Source organism: Ischnura elegans, chromosome 2 (genome assembly GCF_921293095.1).
Source record: "Ischnura elegans chromosome 2, ioIscEleg1.1, whole genome shotgun sequence".
NCBI lineage: Eukaryota > Metazoa > Arthropoda > Insecta > Odonata > Coenagrionidae > Ischnura > Ischnura elegans.
This window is the reverse complement of record NC_060247.1, coordinates 37,708,921-37,729,819: the sequence shown is the minus strand read 5'-3', so window position 1 is coordinate 37,729,819 and position 20,899 is coordinate 37,708,921. Positions and strand designations below refer to the sequence as shown.

At 38.8% G+C, this 20,899-nt stretch overlaps 1 protein-coding gene across 1 annotated transcript in view; it reads left to right on the top strand.

Moving 5' to 3' along the window:
* The window catches only part of LOC124153627, a 168,391-nt gene that overhangs the window by 73,690 nt on the left and 73,802 nt on the right, over positions 1–20,899 (top strand). Inside the window, exon 2 of the mRNA XM_046526917.1 lies at positions 437–553. Coding sequence (XP_046382873.1) covers positions 437–553 — 117 coding nt within the window. The remainder of the gene's footprint in view (positions 1–436; positions 554–20,899) is intronic.

Here is a 20,899-nt window from a genome sequence, read left to right as displayed (position 1 = left end):
GAAAATTATTCTTCAATATTTTCTCAGGTATAAAATTTTAATTTCTGAGATACAAGAAAAGTCTTAACCCTACTTTCCTTGATATTTTCAGAGTGATAGTTTTAAAATTAAGTTATATATCATGAAAGCAGACAAAACAACACATCGAGCGGAAGCGATGGGTCCTCTTTGGAACGAGGAAGCTCGTTGAGTGTAATTGATCTGAAGAGGCATAGTATTATTTGTGTCGTTTTTTTTCAACCGTTTTGATTTCTTAAAATTTTCAGTCATGCTTCATTAAGGTATTTGACCTTATAGATATATTAAATACAAGGAAATGTCTAAACGTGAACGTAAGAAAATCCTTTCTATAAATTTATTTAATTTAATAGATTTATTAAATTTTGTTTTTTACAATTTATCACCTTCTCACGAATGGTTTTTCTCTCTTCCGTAGGTGGCGATTAAGATCATCGATAAATCGCAGCTGGACGCCGTCAACCTGCAGAAGGTTTACCGCGAGGTAGACATAATGAAGCAGCTTGACCACCCGCACATTATCAAGCTCTACCAGGTAAGTTATCTCTTGTAATATTGCTATTTCAGTAAGTTAATTTTTACTTTTAATAAATATTTGGATGTTGATAATATAAAAACTGCTCCTCTGCTATGTTTTTCGGCCTTCCCCTCGTATTTATCCATTAAAACACAAGGAAAGGGCTAAACATGTACGTAAGAAAATCCTTTCCTTAAATTAATTTAATTTTTATCAGTATGTAAAGTGTCCTTATTTTAACAGAAAAATTGTTCTTTTTTGTTTTTATAATTTATCTATTTTTTCCACCGTATGGTTCCTTATCGTTATTATGAAAATGCGGAGAGCGAAACTTTAAATTATCCAAGTTTTATCTGTGTGCTGATATAAATTGGAATTTTTCATATTTTATTGGATATTAACATCTAAGCTGTCGAAACGTAAGTGTCGACGTGAAGCGCGGAAAATTCAGCATTCATGTGCTCTATGTTTGTCATGGGTCTTTCTCGAAATATCAATAGCTATCTGGCAATTATATTGACGTCTTGGGAGTAAGCATAGTTACTAACTCATAATTATTCGTGAAAGTCATTATTCTTGCTTAAAACTCTTAGACCCGATTTCGCAATGCTTGGTTAAGCACGTCTTTGGCCTGATATGGAATGGATGCATTATCGCTTGAGTCATTTAGGGGACATCATGACGTAATGCAGGAAATATTTGCTCCCACTTCCATCCACGAGGGAGTAATATTTCTGCATGAAACTCTACCTCTCTACGAAATGACTTTAGGAGGATGTGAATCTATAAAATTTATATGATACTTGATCTGACTTCTTTCTTAAAATGATACTTAAGCTTCTAATAGACACTTATGGTAAAAGTCTCTGATATCTCAAATTATAGTCTCGTCATTTTCCTCGGAAATCAGAAGGAAGGAAATGACATTAGGTCATTCCGAAGAATTTCTTGGTGAATGCGGACCATTTTTATCCCATACTATCAAAAAATGTTTTACTTTGCAGCCACCGTTGAGAAATTATTTCTGTGGTCGTTTCGTTTTGGCAATGCGTTTATATTGCTTATTGAATATTGCTTCGCTGCACCACCTAGTCTCTCATTTAATTTCCCAAATGAACCACGATGATATACTGCAGCCGTTACATAATTTAAATAATTAACATCAGAAGAGCGTTTTACCGAAGATAGATTGTAATTGCCATTCCGCACGCTACCGTTATGTATACAATATTGCATTAACGCCCGCTGGTATAGTGGGAGCGCTCTCCTGGGAACACTTCCAACGGCTGCGCCGCTTACAGTTGGGAAACTTGGAAAGTTTATTGCGATGAAATGTTATAACTCGGAGCTCAAGGCATTTAGTGCAAAATTGTATTGCATTAGTCTGTCAGCTCTGTATTCATGTCTCAAATTTAGAAAAAAATAATATTTGCTGGAGTCTTGTCGAGAGCAGCTGCGGAATATTTTGGGACCGTGAAACCATTCCGGACTGGAATGGTCCGTATTATTTCCGGACCATATTTACCTTCCTTTAAGAGTTCATATTATCATGATTATTACTTTGACGATTCTTCCACTGGCTCGTTATGCCCATGGAATCTTAGAAGGCGTAGCCTGTGTTAAGGTTTCTCAGGTAACACACCAACTCAGGTGGAACTCAAACCCGCGACTCCGGGATTAGAAGACGAGGCCTTTACCCTGCCGTCACCGGGTGCGACGTACGATCTAGTGATAGAAAAAAGTAATCTAACTCTTCATGGTCCCCATATCTTGTGTCATTATAATAATTTTATCTTAGTAATCAGTTGTATCAAGTAATTCCTCATTGGTATTCCTAGGCATTCATTCCAATTGTGTGATTAGTTCTCATTTCTTGAGTTATTACAGTTTTTGTGTTATTATAGTTGTTGTAATAATTCAAGAAACTGGGACCTCTTTGTTTAATGGAAAAAGCGAAAAATGTAAATGAAAGGAGGCAATGCATGCCTCTTTCAAAGCATATAGGTTAGCGATTCCACGAAGGAAAACTCGCGCCGCATTCATTGGGAAGCTTATCAGTGGAGCGAGTGGGGTGGTTCTTTAACCCAAATGCATCCGGTCCAGCGTTGGTCGGTCGCGCGCGCGGTGCAGGATGTCGGACAATGCACTCCCCCGGCTCCCTCCGCCGCACCGCCGCGGTTTGTGCCGCTCCTCTCTCCTGCTGACGTCACTCTGCGAATGCAGGAAGACCGGCTCTGCAGCCGAGGTTACGTTCCTCTCTTGATCAATGATTTCTCATCTCCGGTGTAACAATTGCTGTCATCTCTTTCGTGATGATTCCCTTCTGATTCGGCCCCGATATCTTCCATTCGAAAGGTTTCTCGGGGAATGCAGGCGATGAAGTACTCTCGGGTTTTTTCCTGGGTGAAGCTATTGTCGGTCTTCGACAACGCATAGGCGGAGTACGCCAGGCGTAGTAGTCCATTGTCTTTATTCGTCTGAATTTACACTGTAATGAATTTAACCCTAGCAAAGTACGCCACATTGATGTTATTAATCGAGTCACCGCTACCATTCCTCATAGTAGGTGAGATAGGGGTAATGGCGGCCACCTAAGGGCAAATGAGTATAAAACTTTACTTTTTTTAAATTTAGAGCGCTATCTTGTGAATTCGCTCACGTAAAATATATTTTACCTATTTCAGACTTAAATTGAGCGCTAATTAAGCTTACCTATCGGTAATATGAGACATATTGCAAAATCAGCTTTGACCGGTGTTACCCTTATCCTGGAGAAATGGCACATGTAATGTCATATTCTACTAATAGTTGTAAAATAATAAATGTAGGGGTTTAAATGCCATAAATACGTTACATTGAAATTTTTATGTTTATATTGTGACATAATTCCACATTTAAGAAATTACAAAAAAGTAATTGAAAGAATGAACATAATATGAAGTCACTGATTCAGTAAACATCTTTACATGATAAAATTGGGCTTAAAAAAAAGGGCGCTGTCAATATATTTACACAAACTTATGAGTTTTTAGAATCTTAAGTTAATTTTACTTTCGGATCTCATGCCATATAAATATCTCCCAGGAGTGTCCCATCGAGAACATTCTTGATGTTACCATAATGCACAAGAAGTGCACCGTTACCACATTTCTCCATCTTTTCCGGTGTCTACGATTAAAGAATGACATTTTAAATCTATCTGATTTTTGGTCTATTTCTTATTTTTTCTTCCCGTCAACCATAGTACAACGGTAAACGAAGGATATTTTTCACGTCTCATGAGACAAAATCTCCTCCGAATTCACTAAGTAAATTTAGACTATATTTTTCTCAACGCTCATGTAAAGATTCCCATCCTAATTCGCCTAACAAAACTATCTGCCTCATTGGTGCATCCATGAATATTATAAAAGGGGATCCTCAAGTCGGCCCCGCAATGTGTTGTCACCCACCGCACATTTAAATGGGCTTACAGAAGTCGCCACTCGCGTCGCTGACGGGCAAATTGATCCGAGTTTCCCGGGGAAATAAGGTATCATTAGGGTTGTCAACCTAAATTTACGTTCATGATGATGTTATTAATGAAATTCACAACTCTTCAATGCTATTCATCGCAATTACAAGCATTAAACTGAAAAATATAGGATAGAGTGTATCGCCTTGTACTCATCACCGCGCTGCGGACATTTTTGAAATCTGATTGAAATGCGTCCGAAGAGGCAAAAGAAATCAACCTTCTGTGGGATAGAATTGGGCCTCCTCTATGCAGTATCCTTGGGTGGAACTGTCTCGGTTGGTCTGATGCAATAATCCTAAGTACGTGGCCGATGCTTGCTCGCTCAGTATCGGAAAGGACAATCCGGCTGACTTCCACCGTCTACCCGTATCTGAGTGTGAATGTGTGCTGTACGAAAAAAATGAACGACTTGTTGCAATACGATTCCTCCGTGAAGCCATTTGTTTGTCACGTTATCCTCTTGGGCAACTGCCCCGTTTTATTTGTTTTACATTTTTCCGCTATCGTTCTTCTTTTTTTCTCTCTACTCCATTGGATGAAGAGTGAAACGCTATATTACGAGGCGCAAGCCATGCATGCCCGCCAGCAGTCATCCGTCAAACGCGAGTGCCACTCCTTCCTTTTTTTTTAGTGAGCATCTTTGTGTTGCAGTTCCCTTTTCTCCCACCAGGGCGCATCTCTACTCTCTCCATCTCCGCAGCAACATTGCTCTTTTCTCTGCGACGTTCTCCCGTCGACTCCGGGCATCGGCCTTCTCCCTCAGTTTGCCTCACACTCCTTCCAGTGTTGCCAACTCCCGTCTTTAGAATTTTTTTAAAAATAAAATGGGCTAGATTTCGCAACAAATAATTTCATTTTCGCGTATAATTCTCCTTCCACCGGTCTTCTTTCGTGACGTATATTTAAAAATGATTTTATATTCTTGAATATTTCAGGGCATTTGAAGTAAACTGTTTTTAACATATTTGAAATTGGTCTCTCAGATCTTCTCAAATGTCAAATTTTCATTTTTAACCGGCGGATGAAGACATATGTCACGAGAGGTATAAAGAGTGAAAACTTCAAGATAAAAACTTGAGTTTTGAATGAATGATTTTTCCCTAAATGCGATCGTTCATGAGGAAGTGATCCGTCCTCGTTATTATCTAAGGTTAAATATAAAGAAAATGCTGAGCTGCTTCATTATTTAACTCCCTGCTGCATTTCAGAAAAATATTTCAATTATGCTCTTATACCTCCAATATTTCGTACTTAATTTCTCGCGTATTACATGAGCTTGTTGTTTCACCTATGAATAATATTAAAATACAATACGCTAGGAAATCCAAGAGCTCCTATTTGACAATTTCTTCCCTATACGCTTAATTATATAAGCTCGATTTTTGGAGAAACACTCGAAAAGGGGTCTTTCACTCGGACGCAAAATTACAATCCGTTATAATAATTCGTTAGATTTAAAGCACTAGCTAGTTACGACTAAATAAAAACCCTTCCGCATTAAGCCATTTTCCCTTAATTTTAAAATAAGAAATCGTCCAATTTTCATAAGTTGGTGACGTCAATAAAGTCACGTTTTAATAATTCGTTCGGGAAAAACCGCTTCCTGAGGTAAGGAATCAAAAGAAAAATCTTTCCACTTTCAGCCATTCTCCCATTAGTTTAGAATAAGAAACAGCCCTTGTTTTCATTAGTGGGAATCTTTCGAGGTTTCTTGATGAGGAGTCCCTGGTTCAAATCCTTGAGGTAGCCTTCGACCCCATACAAAAATAGCCGAAGTGGGAGGTGTCCCAGGGAAAGGAACTTGGCCCCTGTCCTGAATGAGTGTATTTCACACGTCTGTGGCTTAGTCCGGGTAGAGCTCTACCCTCATTCATCCAAACCAACTTAAAGGTTGTATCTCTGAGTGAGTTATTCATTTCTCGTTAATTTCATTTTAACAAATTTATTTAGTTCTTTTCTCGATATTTTTCAAAGATCTCCAGCCTTTATTCCATCGCAATGCAATTCTTTATGATTCCCCATGGAAAATAGTCTCATAGGAAAATTCTTGCACGAACAAAATATTCTCGGAAAGCAACGCACTTTTTATTGCCTAACGTCATTGTGATAAAAATGAAAAAAAAATGTTACGAACCCTTACGAAATGTTAAACCACCCATTAACGTTATGATATACTTTTAGGAATACAATTTGTTAGACTGTTATCAACACGTATTATGATAATCGTGGTATTTAAAATTTTTATGCAGTCGTACATGAAAAACTCTCTGTGAAATCTAATAAGGCACGCAAAGCAAATCACCTCTATAGAGAACCCTTCATCATGCTCGGCTGTGCTCAGCCTTTGCACCGTATCCAACAATACATTCCCTCCTTTGCTTACCGCCTGAGTGAGGTCTCCTTTGATGGGTTAGTGCCCGCATTTGCTTCCGTTATTCCTTGGAGGAAATGTGCTGATGCATTCCAAATAGGTCATTCATGTCTTTCTAAATGTTTCATCCTTGTGTTTCCAGCAGTGGAAGAGGCAAACGTTTACACTTTTATATTACCCGACAATCTGAAACAAATATAAATGTAATTTTAATCGAGAAAGTCATAATATAATATAAATTTTCATCATTTTCCTCATTTGGGGATGGAGGGGACTAGCTCCCGTGTTTTTGCCTCCAAGGCGGGAAATAGACTTGATAGTGCCCTAAGGTGTTAGAGATATGGGTCCTTCAATGTTCAATGCCAGTGTCAAATATGATTTTCGGAAACCAATGAGGCTATAATAAGCCAGTTTAAAATTATATAGATTTCGAAGTGATAAACCTTCAAATGAAAGCCATTATTATTCATTGCACACTTTAAAATGCCAACCTCGTTAAAAATAAAGCAAAAATTCTTTGTAATAGCACGATTTACGAAGGCTTATGATATAATCTCAAATTTAGAGTAAGTACATTTTACGTACATATATATGACAATTGCTCTTTCCTGCAATTTTTTGTCCTCACCCCACCTCCCCCAATTGACCACTTCGAAGATAATGGGGGCCTTTAGCTATTACTTGAGTAGCATATACCTAAATCCTGAACTAAAACCCGGAGGTAATAACTCCGAAACTAAACCCTGAAAGTAATATGCTATAACTCTTGTAGCAATATATTTAAATCCTGCACTGAACTCTTCCTCTCCCCTTCTTGTTGTTGTTGGCATTTTTTTAAATGTCGGCTTCGTCGGTTTTACCTGTCAGGGCACGTTGTTGAATAATTTTCATCGCGTTGTTCGCTTCCTCGCGTTGCAACTCCCACCCCCTTCCTTTTTCGAGTCCGTATTCCCTCACGTAAGGGGCCCACCCCTTTCGAAGGAGCGAGCCCTCGGAGCCAGCTAGGATCCTTCTCCAGACTGGAACACCCTTTTCCCTGCACACGCGCGCTCCCCTATCCCCATTTCCCCCCTCTCTCTCTCCCCTTCTTACCCTGAGGGAATGGGGCGACGGCGGCCAGACACGGCACTGCCTTCGATTTTCAGAGTGCCGTGGGGGGTTTCCTACCTCCCCCTCCTTCTTCCCTGCAATCCTTGCTTGCTCTCTCCACGAATCCTTCCTCCCAACTATTTTATTTCTTCACTCCCCTGTCGTCGTTAAGGCTCAATGCGGGGATGAAATTTCAATCACGACGTTCTCCCTCGAAATAATGTTATATTCATCTCACGTCGTCGCACAGTTATTTCGCAGCACGTTCATTCACTTTGCATAATCACCTAATTTTGACTTCAATACTACAAATTTTTACAAGAGCTTTTCTAATGATAATGTTATGACGGTTGCAAGTAAACAATGGCAGTGTAAACCAGTCCTTTCCGGCTAATCCGGGTTTTTTGGTTGTCAGTCGCGTAAGGTTTTCCCGTAGATTGAACGTGCTTGGAAATGTTAATTAACTAAATGTTTCCACAATTAAATTCTGATTATATTTTTAAATCATGGATTAGATAGTGTAAATCAAATTAAGTTTACTATAATGAATAAGCAAGAAAGATGAAAATGAGTATGTAGTGAATGTAGTGAATTATTTTTATATTTGTGGATTACATTTTTTTTATATTAAGCTTTTTTCACCCGATCAAAATTTATGTTTTGGCTAAATATTGGAGCTTATTAGTTACCATGTTACTGTTTTGTAGAGAAGTAGATGTATGGTAGTAAAAAGATCGATCGGTTAGTAAATTAATGTTTATTACGCCCATATAGCAATGGGCTCATTCGAAAGCAGCGCTCTTGGTTGAAACCAGAGGATGGCCAACGTTGGAATAGCGAAGCCCATTTTAAAATTCGTATTCGAGAAGGATACACTTCCAGTTATCTCCGGCATTTAAAACGGGTGAAAATTCCAGGAACATTCATAAAGCTAACACTAGAGTGTTTCGCAGAAAAAGAGTGTACGACTGGAACATGAGCGTGGTCGTAATTTTTAGCTTCCACCAAGCATGCATTGCTCCCATGCCTCATGCGTCGCTGAAGTTAGTAATGGGTCTGTTAACAGGAATATTATTAGGGAGTAATGTAATTTCGGATGGAAGAAAAGAGTTAAAACAGCTGTTACATTAATTTATTTGTGCAAGGTAGATTTTTCAAGCAAAAGCAGAAAATATTTGCAGCAAAAATCCTGTGGTTTTAGTGATAATTGCAACCCTGGGGGTGTGTACCATAGAGTGTCGCTGAAATAATACGAAATAGCAAACCCCTAAGATAGTTTTTTTTCTCTTCCCTTAATCGCATACCACCACAACTGATTTTTTGTGTGCTTTATCGGACGAGTGTTGGTGTAAATATTTTCCCCTTCTTCTATATAATCATTTAACAACTTTATATTTTTCCTCGTGGTCATTTCTTGTGCGATACTTTGGAGCTAGACCATGGTTCGTGAGTAAGCCTAATTTTCAGATTTGTCAGGTCAAGGAGTCGTTTCGGCGGCACTAAAGAAGGTTTTTCCCACTACACACAAGATTTTAACTGCATTTATAACCATAAATAGGCATGAAGGCTGAGTAGTTGTGATGACTATTTACGAACAGTTGATGCATCATATACTGCCGTATTTTGATAATAAAAGATAATTTTATGCTATAACGTTAAAATAACTTCCTGCAGTCTACTGTTGGCTTTCTTCGGAATGAGAGGCAATCATCGAAACTGATTGTAATATTTCACTTTCCATTTAAGATGGATTGCAATAATTCAATACTTTTAGAATGAAAATCAAATGAAAAAATTAACAATATAGGTAGTTATCTTTTTCTTATTTCATTTTCTGCTCCATCTTTTTCTCTATATTTCTTATTGACTGGTGTACTAAGGCCCTCATTACATTTTATAAGCAAGCGAAGATTTGATGTAAAAAATAACAGTAATCTCTTACTCAATCACGATACAATGAAAGGAAAATTATGGAGTACTGCGAAAAAAAGCGTTCCAAATACTGCTCGTGATTAAGATTCCATATTTTGCTATTTAGCGGTAAGCTCTGTTTTCGGAGAATGTAACTTTGAGCTCATCTTTGACTCGAGCAACCCTTTTGATGATTAGTAGGTCAGCTTTGGTCGCATTTTAATAGATATCTCAGTGTCGATCTCTGTATGTATCGCATTACGTCTACAGGTGAATTTTGGCGTATCCAGGGCGATCGGAAGCGATGCGCGATATTTCGTGCTTGAATATCGCGTTTTCAGTTCCGCAACTCCACCTGTCTCGTGATCTCCATTGTTCTCCCCCAGTCTTTGTCTCTTCCAGTCCAGTTCTCCTCATTCCTTCGCCATTGTTCACTATTCGCGCATGAGCTCCAGCATCCCTTGTCTGAACCCTAAGGATGGGAATGAGCTGCTGTTTCCTCTTCCGTATCGTATCCGATCACACACACAGATGTCTTTCATCACTCTTGGATTTCTCTTTTCTAAACATTTTTTTATGTGGTTTCGGTCTAGCAGCCAAACTCATCCATGATTTTTGCCTTTTTTCCATCATGGGCCGAAGGGATGGCCCCAAATAAGTTGCATAGGACATGTTATAAAGGGTGTAAAAGAGAAAAATGAGTAAATGATAAATAAAATGTGAAAAGGCTAGCGGTTAGAAGATAGAAATGCAGATCGGCTTCAAACCAATCTTAGAATATTGCTGGAAAATGACGATGACAACTTTAACCCCATATTAATGTTTTCAAGGATGAGGGCTCGTTTTTCTTTCTGGAAGAGACTTCGTTGGCGATATTAATAGGTAATAACTATTTAAGAATCGGCGAAAGTTTCCGATATTTAATTTTCCATTTGGCATATATGTTGTAATTATTTATTAGTCATTATATCCTTATCGATAAATGTCATTCTCATGCAGATAATTGATGCCTACTGAAAACGGCTCAATTTCCAATCTCAAAAAGGAGGGAAGTTCATATTATGCACGCTTTATTTATATTTATTATATTCACCGGGTTTTCTATTCGGTGTTTAGTAGAGAGGTCTATTCTTCTCTCTTCAGTAACTGGTAATGAAATTCTTTAGAGGCAATAATAGGATCGATTATCAAGTTCTGAGATCACGCATCATGGAATGTTACTTCTTTTTCCCGAAGTACCATAAATTATAGCTTATTACTATAATATCACATTTGGTTAAAACTCTCTGACTTACATTATTTTTTCCTTCGAAAATGATGATAATTGCCTTTGGAGACGGTCATTCCCACAGAGAAAAAAATCATTAGCCTTGAGCGGGATTTTTACCGGGATTCGCCTTGACCGCGGGACCGCCAATTTTTGCTAAAAATGAAGATGAATAAAGAAATGGTTGATCAGAATGAAATATTTATTTATTTTACTTATTTCCGAATTGGGGGGGATTGTCTCTCCCCCTTCCTATATCTTGGAAGTGTACTCGTATATCCTTTGAAAAAGGAGAATAATCATCATTAGTCGACAATCATAAGATTGGTTTGATGCAGCTCTCCATTCCTCGCTCCTATCCGATAGTTATCTATTCATTGCGACGTTTTTTTTCTCTTTTACATCCTTCATAACCTGTCCTATGTGACTCATTCGGGGCCGTCCCTTGCCCTTCTTTCCTTCCACCTGTCCTTCTGTCATTGTTTTCATCAGGTCATCATGTCTCATCATTTGGCCAACTGAGAGTGTGGTCTTCTGCTTAAGGTTTTTAGAAGGCTTCTCTTTTCTCCCACTCTTCTAGCACTTACTCGTTACATACTCGGTCGATCCATTTTATCTTCACCATTCTTCGGTAGCATCGTATTTCGAATGCTTCCACTCTTGATTTCTCTGCAGCTGTCAACGTCCTATCCTCGCTCTCATAGAGAAACGTGCTCCGCATGTAGCATTTGATGTATTGTTTCTTTACCTCTACACTTGTATTTTCAGCTGTAACTAGACTCTTCTTTTTGTAGAAAGCCCTCCTCGCCTGTACTATTCTATACTGACCATTTCTTACTTGCTTCGTCCATCGTTGGTTATTCGGCTTCGTAGGCAACAAAACTCTTCCACCTCTTCAAGCTTATGCTTCTCTAGCTTAATGTTTGCCTTAGCCTCCTCTCTTTTGCTGCATACTAATATTTTAGTCTTATTTTTTTTAAGTAGGATATATTTGAAAAAGATCATTGATTTCGCTGTAACGCTCGCTGACGTATTCGTCTTTCCTCAATCCCCTTCACCTGCAGAACCCCTTTTCGAGACCCCCTCTCTCCCGGTTCGAGATCTCCGTGGTCCCCCCGACGTCACTGCGGTGGGCACCTCGAAATCTCCTCCCCTGCATTCACCCGTCTTTTCTCCTCTTTCTCTCCACCTCTTCCCGCCCCAGCATCCCAGCACCACTCGTCACGCCCCCTACTCCTTGCGGATCCCGGCCCTACTTCCGTGACTTGTCAAGCCCGCAGGGTGTTTTTCGGGTGGTATAGCGAAACGGAGGAGCGAGCGAGCAAACATAAAGGAAAGGAGTTGTAAGGTGGGAGGAGGTAGACGACCTCCTCTTCCGAAGAGAACCTCTCTCTCTCTTTCCACTCATCAACCATCATCCGCAAAAGAGGTCTGCGCGCATTAGTCGGCCCCTGAAATGACGCGGGGATTAAAACACGAGTGAGTAGTAGTCGAGTAGATGCCTCCCGGCTCCCTCCACTCTCGCCCCTCCCCCCCCCCCCCCCCCCCGTCCCCTCGAGGAAACCTGTAAGCTTCTTGCTTTGAGGAAAGGATTTATTCCAATGCATGAATTCGATTTATAAAAAAAAACTTTCTTCCAAAAATATTTTTTTTTCACATTTGACACACACATCCAAGTACGTAAAGAGTGTTTCTAAATGAATATCGGAGTGCTTAGTTGTCTTGGTGCCATCTGTATATTACTAGGCTGGTTCACCTATTTATTTAAATTGCTGACTGCGATAAACTTTGTAAATAACGAGGCCCAAATTTTTCAATAATTGTCTAGGTAGTGAGCCTATGCCGTGATGAAGTTTTAATAATTAAACGAATTGATCGAGCAAGTAATTAGGAGGTCCTTCGAAGAGCAAGAGGGAAAATGAGCCTCATGAAAACCTTGACAAGAATACGGACCAACCCAAATTTGAGAAAAGGATTTATTCCGATGTATAATTACAATTAAAAGAAAACATTTTTTCACATTTGACGCACACATACAAGTACATATAGAGTGTATTTAAAAGAATATTGGAGTGCTTAGCTGTCTTGGTGCCATCTGAATATTATTAGGCTGGTTCACCAATTAATTTAAATTGCCAACTGCGATGATTTTGAAAAATTACGAGACCAGTTCTTTTCTGCTTATCAGTTGCCCTTTCTTCCACCCTTCGCAGGAAGTTGATGAAGTCACGAACTTATGTTGTTCTGGTCTCTGCTTCTGGGAACTCTTAGGTAATACTGTGGATGGTTCTTTGTTGTTTTAGCTATTGTGAACGATTCCTTCTCTCATTGATCGGTAATCCTGGTATGAGTCAGGGAACCGGAATTTGACGTCACTGAGTAACGTAATCGAGCGGCAAACTTTTCGTCTTTTTATTCTAAACTCATGAGAAGAATTTAATTAATTTTAATTCCTTTTTTTACTAAATTGATTAGGATAGAGATTGAAAAATAAAGAGACCCGCATTTTCCATGTTTCGATGCGTGACATCTCGAGCTATTTGCGGCGAAAAATTTGCGGCGTCACCCTTACTCGAACAAGTTGATGACGTCGTATGCCCTTGCCGAGCGGTTCACCCTTATCAGCTACTCTTCGGTCTCATGCATCTTCCCCGCATGGTTCGTTGTAGTTTACACCCTTACGAGCGATTCCTTCCCTCAATTAAAGACTCTTTATGAACGAGTGAATGAACAGTCACCATCAGACATTTAATGACGTCACCAACTCATGAAACGTTGGCGGCAACTTTCGCGATTTTTCCACATGAGGATAAGACGGAGTGGTTGAATGAGGAAGATTTTTTTTCTTCTTCGTAACGCATCTTTCCCATCCATCCACCGAATGACCTCTTTGCATCACATGATATAGCAACTCGAACCGTTTTGTCGAGGAGAACTGCATTTGGTAAAAAGGTGGAACTCTGCCTCACAGGCATAATTCAGTACGCGATTGAATGAGCGAGGTGTTACCCAAGTGTGGTATTGACTGCAAGTGGCCGAATTTCATCGTTTGTTTCGTATTCCCTCGATGTTCACCCGATTGGACGCGACGCGATTTTAACCTTTGCCTTTGTGCCTACATTATCAACCTACGCTATGCCCGCATAGTCCTTCATTGATTGCCTAAAGAAGCTACTTCCGAATCATTTTGTAACATCGACTACTCCAGATTCGTCGATCAGTATATGAGAAAAACTCACCTGTTGGCAGAATATTTACCGCCTGACGAATTGTGTTCGTGTTGAACACATGAAGTTACCCTATACGAAATCTATGATTTGTTCTTTCGTTCGTGAACCGTTTCTCATTGTGATTCAAATGGCTTAATAAATACCATTAAATCAAATAAAATTAGGTATTTCCAGGTTCATCATATGGGTCAAAAATGCGTGTGAGTTTACGAAGTGATCGAAAATCAGGCTCCTTTTTGAAATGCGACGAAGAAATAGTATCGACTACTTCAGAGTCGCCGATCAAGATATAGGAAAAATGCACCCCTCCACAGAATGTTTGCCGTCTGACGAATCTTGGCCATGTTGAATACATGAAGTTACTATATGCTAAATTGTTGAGTTGCTAATTTCGTGAATAATTTATTGATGCAATTCAAGTAATATAAATACGACAATCCCCGTTGTTCATTTAAAAATATTGGTGCCTAAATAAAATTAGGTATTTCCACGATCATAAAAAAATGTCTGTGTTTACGAATTGATCCAGAAGCAGACTCCTTTTTTGAAATGCGATGAAGAGCCAGTTTATTTGTAGTTTTTGGATGTTTGGAGGGCGTAGGTCGATGATGATATCTCCGCTGCATGATTTCCCATTAATTCGTCCTTGATCCACTCCATCTCGTGTCGTTTCATGAATTCGGTTTTAAATTAAACCTCTTTCATGAAAAATTACTCATCACTGTGGCAAGTATCTATTTCATATCTATGATATTAATATATCTCTGATGGTGATAATTATTTAAGCTTAATAGCTTTTCGGGTCATTGCAAATTTAATTGTTTGATTGATAATATGTGCTGTGTACATTTATGGAGAATAGGTTTACCTCTAATTTTTGTCGAATGTGGTGGAAAGTACGCTCTAAAAATTGTGAATGAAAATTATCGTATGAAATTCGCCAGGTATCATTTTCTTGTACTTTCATTTCCCTTTTTGTTTAAATCTCTTTTCCCCGCTGCCGTTTTTGGGATAAGTGCTATTTCAATGCTAATTTATATTGTCGATACTTAGTTTTAATCTTGCTGTTCTCCATAAATTTTCTTTCTGGTGTCTCTTTATTTCTGATTTTCCTAAAATAACAGGTGAATAATTTTATCACATTCAGTACTTGCTTACGAGCTGCTTCACTGTTCTGGTTTTCAATACTTTTGTGCCGTATTGATGCTGTGTTTACGATTTAGAGCTTGCCTTTTATCTGTCTCTTTTTTATTACTAATTGCAAAAACCTATAAAAAAATAAAACTTTTCTCAAAATGCGAGCTGCTTGCGATATAGATAATGAAGTAATTCCACCCAGTATAGTTTAAAAAAATGTAATTATCGCATTCGCAAAGGCAATTGAGACTTAGAACTTCACATTCCTCCAATGTGTTGACAGCTTTCAGAAACGTGGAGATAAAGATATATGTGGAGAAGCAAAAAGAAAGCTGAACTTTGAATGAAGTAATCGGCTTGGCATTTCATCCCCGCTGATCTACATATATATATATCCATTTAAAGTTTGACGCAGAAAATAAAATTCAACACAACGTATACCCATTTTCTTATCTTATTCCTTTTCTGAAGTCAATTCAAACCAGTTTCAGGTTTAGTTTTTAGATAGGGAAAGCTGAAAACGCCGCTCTGATCGCTTCTTCGTGATTTTATTCCCATTCACGTGATCCAAAAACGTATTCCCCTTCGCCTTCTGCCAAGGCTCTGCGTGATAGGATGTCCTTTAACCCAGTTCCAAAATCTTTCTCGCTAATGTGTTTTTAATGGCGAAAAAAATGGGAGTAAATGAAATATCTCTTTATTGGAATTTTCCTCAGTACAATGTTCCTACTAGACCTAAGTATCTTGGATATTCTAGCTCTTCCAGGGACCAGATGTTATATCGATAATTGATAATTTTACATATTCTTGCGGCAGTTATCTTGTAACCTCATGTAACGTCAAAATAGCTCAAATAAAATGAGGTATTTTTAAGTAAGCATTTGATATTTTATGTAAAATGTTAACATTTTATATAGATGCCTAATCCCATTTATTCTATAAATAAATACTTTTCTCATCCTCTCCCTCCTACCGTCTCCCAATATTCTTTCCTCTTGCTAGGTTTTCAAGATGACGTACGAATTACCGCACTCCCTCTTGACCGTACATATTTTGTATTTTTTCCAATTACTAACTGAAAACTTAAGCGCTTATCTTTGAGATTATCAGGCGATGCAAAGTGTAAATTTATATAAATTTTGCTGTATCTCAAATGTGAATATTTTTCATATGAAAAAAATACTGAAGTAAAAATGGTAAAATTGCAGTTTCAGAAAATGTTCACAGGGGCGTAGTTTATATTTCCTGAGTATTTTAGATAGTAGCAGAAAGTTTAACCCCGTAGTTCGTCACGAATGAATGCCGGAATAGGAAGACTGATTCTGCCTCGTAACATCCGTTCCCTGCTTAGTACTCGCTCATCCCAACCCTCTCTCTCCTCCGCATCTCCCCCAGAAATCCTCTCAGAAATTTCCTCTCCTCCTCCACCATGTGGAGTACGTCATTGTTCTCTCCGTCCCTCTCCTCTCCGTCCATTAAATCTGCTCCTCAAAAAATCTTTAGCCATGCACAAATTAAATGCTGAAGGATACTAGCATATTAAAGATTTCGTGAGCGAAATGTAGGTGCTCAAAAATCCTTACTTGTTCACACGATTTTTCCTTGGGACGGTTAGAAGGTTTATTTGGGTAATTTTATATGTTGCTATGGACACAAATCAAAGGTTGCCGGCATTTTTCCAAAAATAATTTTACATCTCAACTGGGTACAATACTTTTGTATTGTCTTATCCACCTGAAGGTAATACAAAATGCATTGAAACCGATCATGCAATTAAAAAATTTGTGGAAAATTGCTAGTTACTTTTAATTTATAAAAATTTTAGGATTCCGAGTGATTTAGCCAGAAACCACTCTCTATATCACCATGGAAAGCTGTGTTTTTCACGGTAAGGAGTAGAACGTATATTCAATCAAAATTACTCAGATACGAAATTGCATCATGAATTCGACCATGAATTTCTTTGTTTTACTTCTTAGGTGCAAACAATTGACAATCGCAGTTCAAAGGTTGCAAAGAGCAAACTAGGGGATGCTGCGAGAAATAATGAAAACTATGGCGGAGCATGTGACGAGAACACGCGTACTAGCTAGGAGCCTTGCGATGACGCAGTATTTCGAGTAAGCTAGCTCTGCATCTCACGAAATCGGAAACCTTACTCCAGGATCGCGCAATTCAGGCTTTCCAGCTATCGAGAAGACTCTTTGCGATGTCAAACCATCAAACCATCCAAAATAGTTATCCGCCGCTGTGACTTTTTTTCTGCGAGCGGTCCATCCCCACCGCAGATAGCTCACTCGGTGACCTTTCTTGCCTGGGCTTTGCGCGCGGCGAGGGGAGGGAAGGCGTGTGTGCAACACGCATTTAAAGGTTCTCTTCCATGCGTTGCCGGCGATGGAGACGAAAAATAGAGGCGGAAAGGTTGAGGGGAGAGGGGAGGATATTCTCGCTTTGATCCTATATTTAAGAGCAACTATGAATCACTGAGCGCGTCTATAAATATGAGCCACATCGAACGGGAAGGGCAATTCCAGTCTTGTTTCCCTCCTCGGGCTTGAAATCTGGGAGTCAGATTAACGCCGTGGCCTTGATTACCGCCTGAGAGTAGGAATGCGCTTGCGTTGCTGGGATTACGAGGGTTTGATGGTGTTTTTATAGTGTGTTGGCCTGACGGATGGAGTATTAGGCTGATCATGTGAGGGTCTCGGGTTCGAATCTCGAGTGAAGCATCTGGACTCGCTCAAATATAAATTTTCGCTGGCGGCCGAGGGAGGTGGCCGCCGTACCTTGCATGCGTGGTTTCACGGGCCAGTGGCCTAGTTTGGGTCGAGCTCTACTTTCCCCACCAGACCAGCTTATGGATTGAATCATTTGGGAGTATTTGTTCTTTCTTTGATTATGAGATATTCTGCAGCCTGTGTTTGAAAAATGAAAACGGCACGGTTAAATAGTGACATGGTTTTGAAATGTACGTAGTTAATCCGCTACATAATTTCATCTCCTCTCCTATTATATTTGCTTGCAACTATTTATTATTTGCAAAATTTTTATTTTCAGTTGGAAAAATATTTTTTTCTTAATGGTTATGTTTCTTACATGACTGAATTCTTTACTTACGTGTACTGACGACTGAATTCTTCGCTGGAGTAGGAATGACAGCCGAAGTTTGCAAGAAAGGTGCACACCAACTAATCCATCGGACGCGATGAGTGTGCTATGCTTTAATTTAATTGATAAATATTTTAATTCGAATATCTGAATTTTTTAATTCGAATACCTGAATTTTTTTATATATTGCACTTCATTATTGTACCCGGTTGATCTTTTCCCATTTCTGTATTAAGTATTTTTACGTGATTTACGGGCTACCTCTTTTCCTTAATTTCTCCTCTTTGATTACACCGAATCGGTCGCTCTAAATGAAAATATAAGCGTGGGTGCGGTCGGATTTTTCAATTTCGAGGGGAAGCTATTTCAATGGAAACATTCTTTGGACTAGTCCGACTTCTATCGCATTATTGAAAACGTATTTAGAGCACCGTAAGAGAACATCGACGTAACTACTTTCAGAGCATTCTTTCATCCCTACGCATTTAATCTCTCTCATTAAGAATATCCTTGAAATTTTTTGAAAAGATATTCTTCAGAGTGACACTTAGATCATCATTTTAGAACTTTGCTATATTTCTAGATCCCTCAGAAACTATATATTAAGAGGGATAAATTGCCGAACGGATACGAATAGGAATTCTTTTTTCCCGCGAAAAATAAAAGGCTCTAATAAATGCTTGGTGGATCTCACTACGCGCATTTAATTTTCTTTTTTGTTTACGTCTGGTGTACTAGCACTCCCTGCCACTCGCCCATTCAGGCGACTATAGAAGTAGATCTAGGTATAGGTATCCTTATTCGGTGGTACTTGTCCGTCAAGTTGTAATGAGAGCGAAAGTGAGGGGAGATGGCCGCCACACGAATTACACAGCTATCTGCGTAAGCCAGATAGGGAACCTCATTTAAACGCCTAATCCGTCAGAGAACTATTCTCAATGGTTCCCCTTTGAGAAACCAAATAGCGTTAGGATTACCTTATAGCCTCCGCTTCCATGGCAAGTGCTTAGTCAGCCACTGCGTTAGCAGTTCATCTACTTCTTTTCGAGTGCTTTTAAAGAGGTTCGTAAAATTCTCGAGATCCGTTCACTGTCTGTTCGATCGCAAAGACCAGATCATTTTCCATCTGTTGCAAGCTGTAAAAGAATCTTAATTCTTTTATTTATAGCGTCCTGACTTTTTTCTGAAAAATACTAAAATTTCTCATCTATCTCACATTTTTACACTATGTTACATTTAAATGCGAGTTTTCGCCAAAATACGATGAATCGTTTTGTTTTTGCGGCGTGCAGTGATAAGAAATCCAATAAACCAAAGCTCCAGTTAACCTGAAATTGTTTCCTCTTCATCTACCAAGTCTGCTTCATTGTGTCATTATAATAGGCAGAAATTTAATAAAATGCATGCCTGTTATTTATAATTCAGCTAAGGAAGAAAGTTTTATTTCCATACTAAAGTTCGTGTTTTCAAATTTTCAAGTGTGATTCTGTACTATGATTTAATAAGGGAAATTGCTACGGCTCTTTCCTGATAAGGAGACCGCTATGTATGGCTCTGTATGTTAAGGAACATTTAGAGGAATCTTACTAGGTGTTTTTATTCATTTAACCTTTACCATACCAATTTACCATTATATATCGCAAACTCCTCTTTCCAAAACCTGTCTTATTCTAAGAATACTGAACGAAAAATATGAGTAGTTGGGAAAATGCAATTCACTTTTATTTTTCTCATCCATTAGGTATTGCATTTACCTTTCATATATTTTATTGCCTTAGGACGAATGGACGATACGCAACTACTCAACTGTAGCTCTTAAAGGGAGCATTCCCACAATGTGCCTCATTTAATGAGGCAAGTGGAATTGGCATTTGGTGAATAAATGAATGCTTTTCTCTTACGTTCCCAAGAGTATTTAACATTTTGGAATGGATCGGGACGAGTTTCGTATCTAACAACATCGATCCTTATGGGATTTAAACCCCGATAGTGACTTTTATATGGAAACTTTTTGATAATGTTCGTCCACCACAATCATGAGAAAGTAATCACTAAAAACTTCGTGTCATTGTCGGTATTCGTGTGTCGCCTAAAAATAATGAAAATTTATTTCGGCGAGCGCATATCTTTTATAACGAATGAAGGTAAATACAATATACCAATAGCTTCATCTCTATCCTCCCCAAGGCGGTATATTATTTATGTGGTGTGCCCGCGCCTGATTTTTCTTCGGCCGAACGGATATTTTATAAATTTAACCATCGAATTCACTTGCTTTCAGGCAAAGGAGGTACAATGTAATTCATGAAGCGTTGATCAATGCGTATTTTTGCCTCGACTTAGATAAAGAAGATATATTTTTTTCATTCAGCGCGTATATTTCATTATAAAATGAAAGACGATGAATATTAGCGACTTTAATGCTTCCCTAAATAAGACATTCGATCTCCTGGGTAATTTCCATTTTCATGGTTCTGCAGAATAGGTATTTTAAAAAACAAATCATTGCTTTACATGCACCCAGAACTACGGAGTGAAGTAAAAATAGAAACAGTTTAGAATTCCGCGCGTTTGAATGATTGATGTGATACGTGGCTGGAGAGTAGGCAGATCTCGGAGAAACTAGTGCATTTGGTTTTTGGAACGTGGGGTTTAGTCATTCGTGACGTCCGCAATATCCTCTCTGTGCGCGAAGGGCTGCCCGTTGCTAGGCAACCGTATCTCCGTTTTCCGT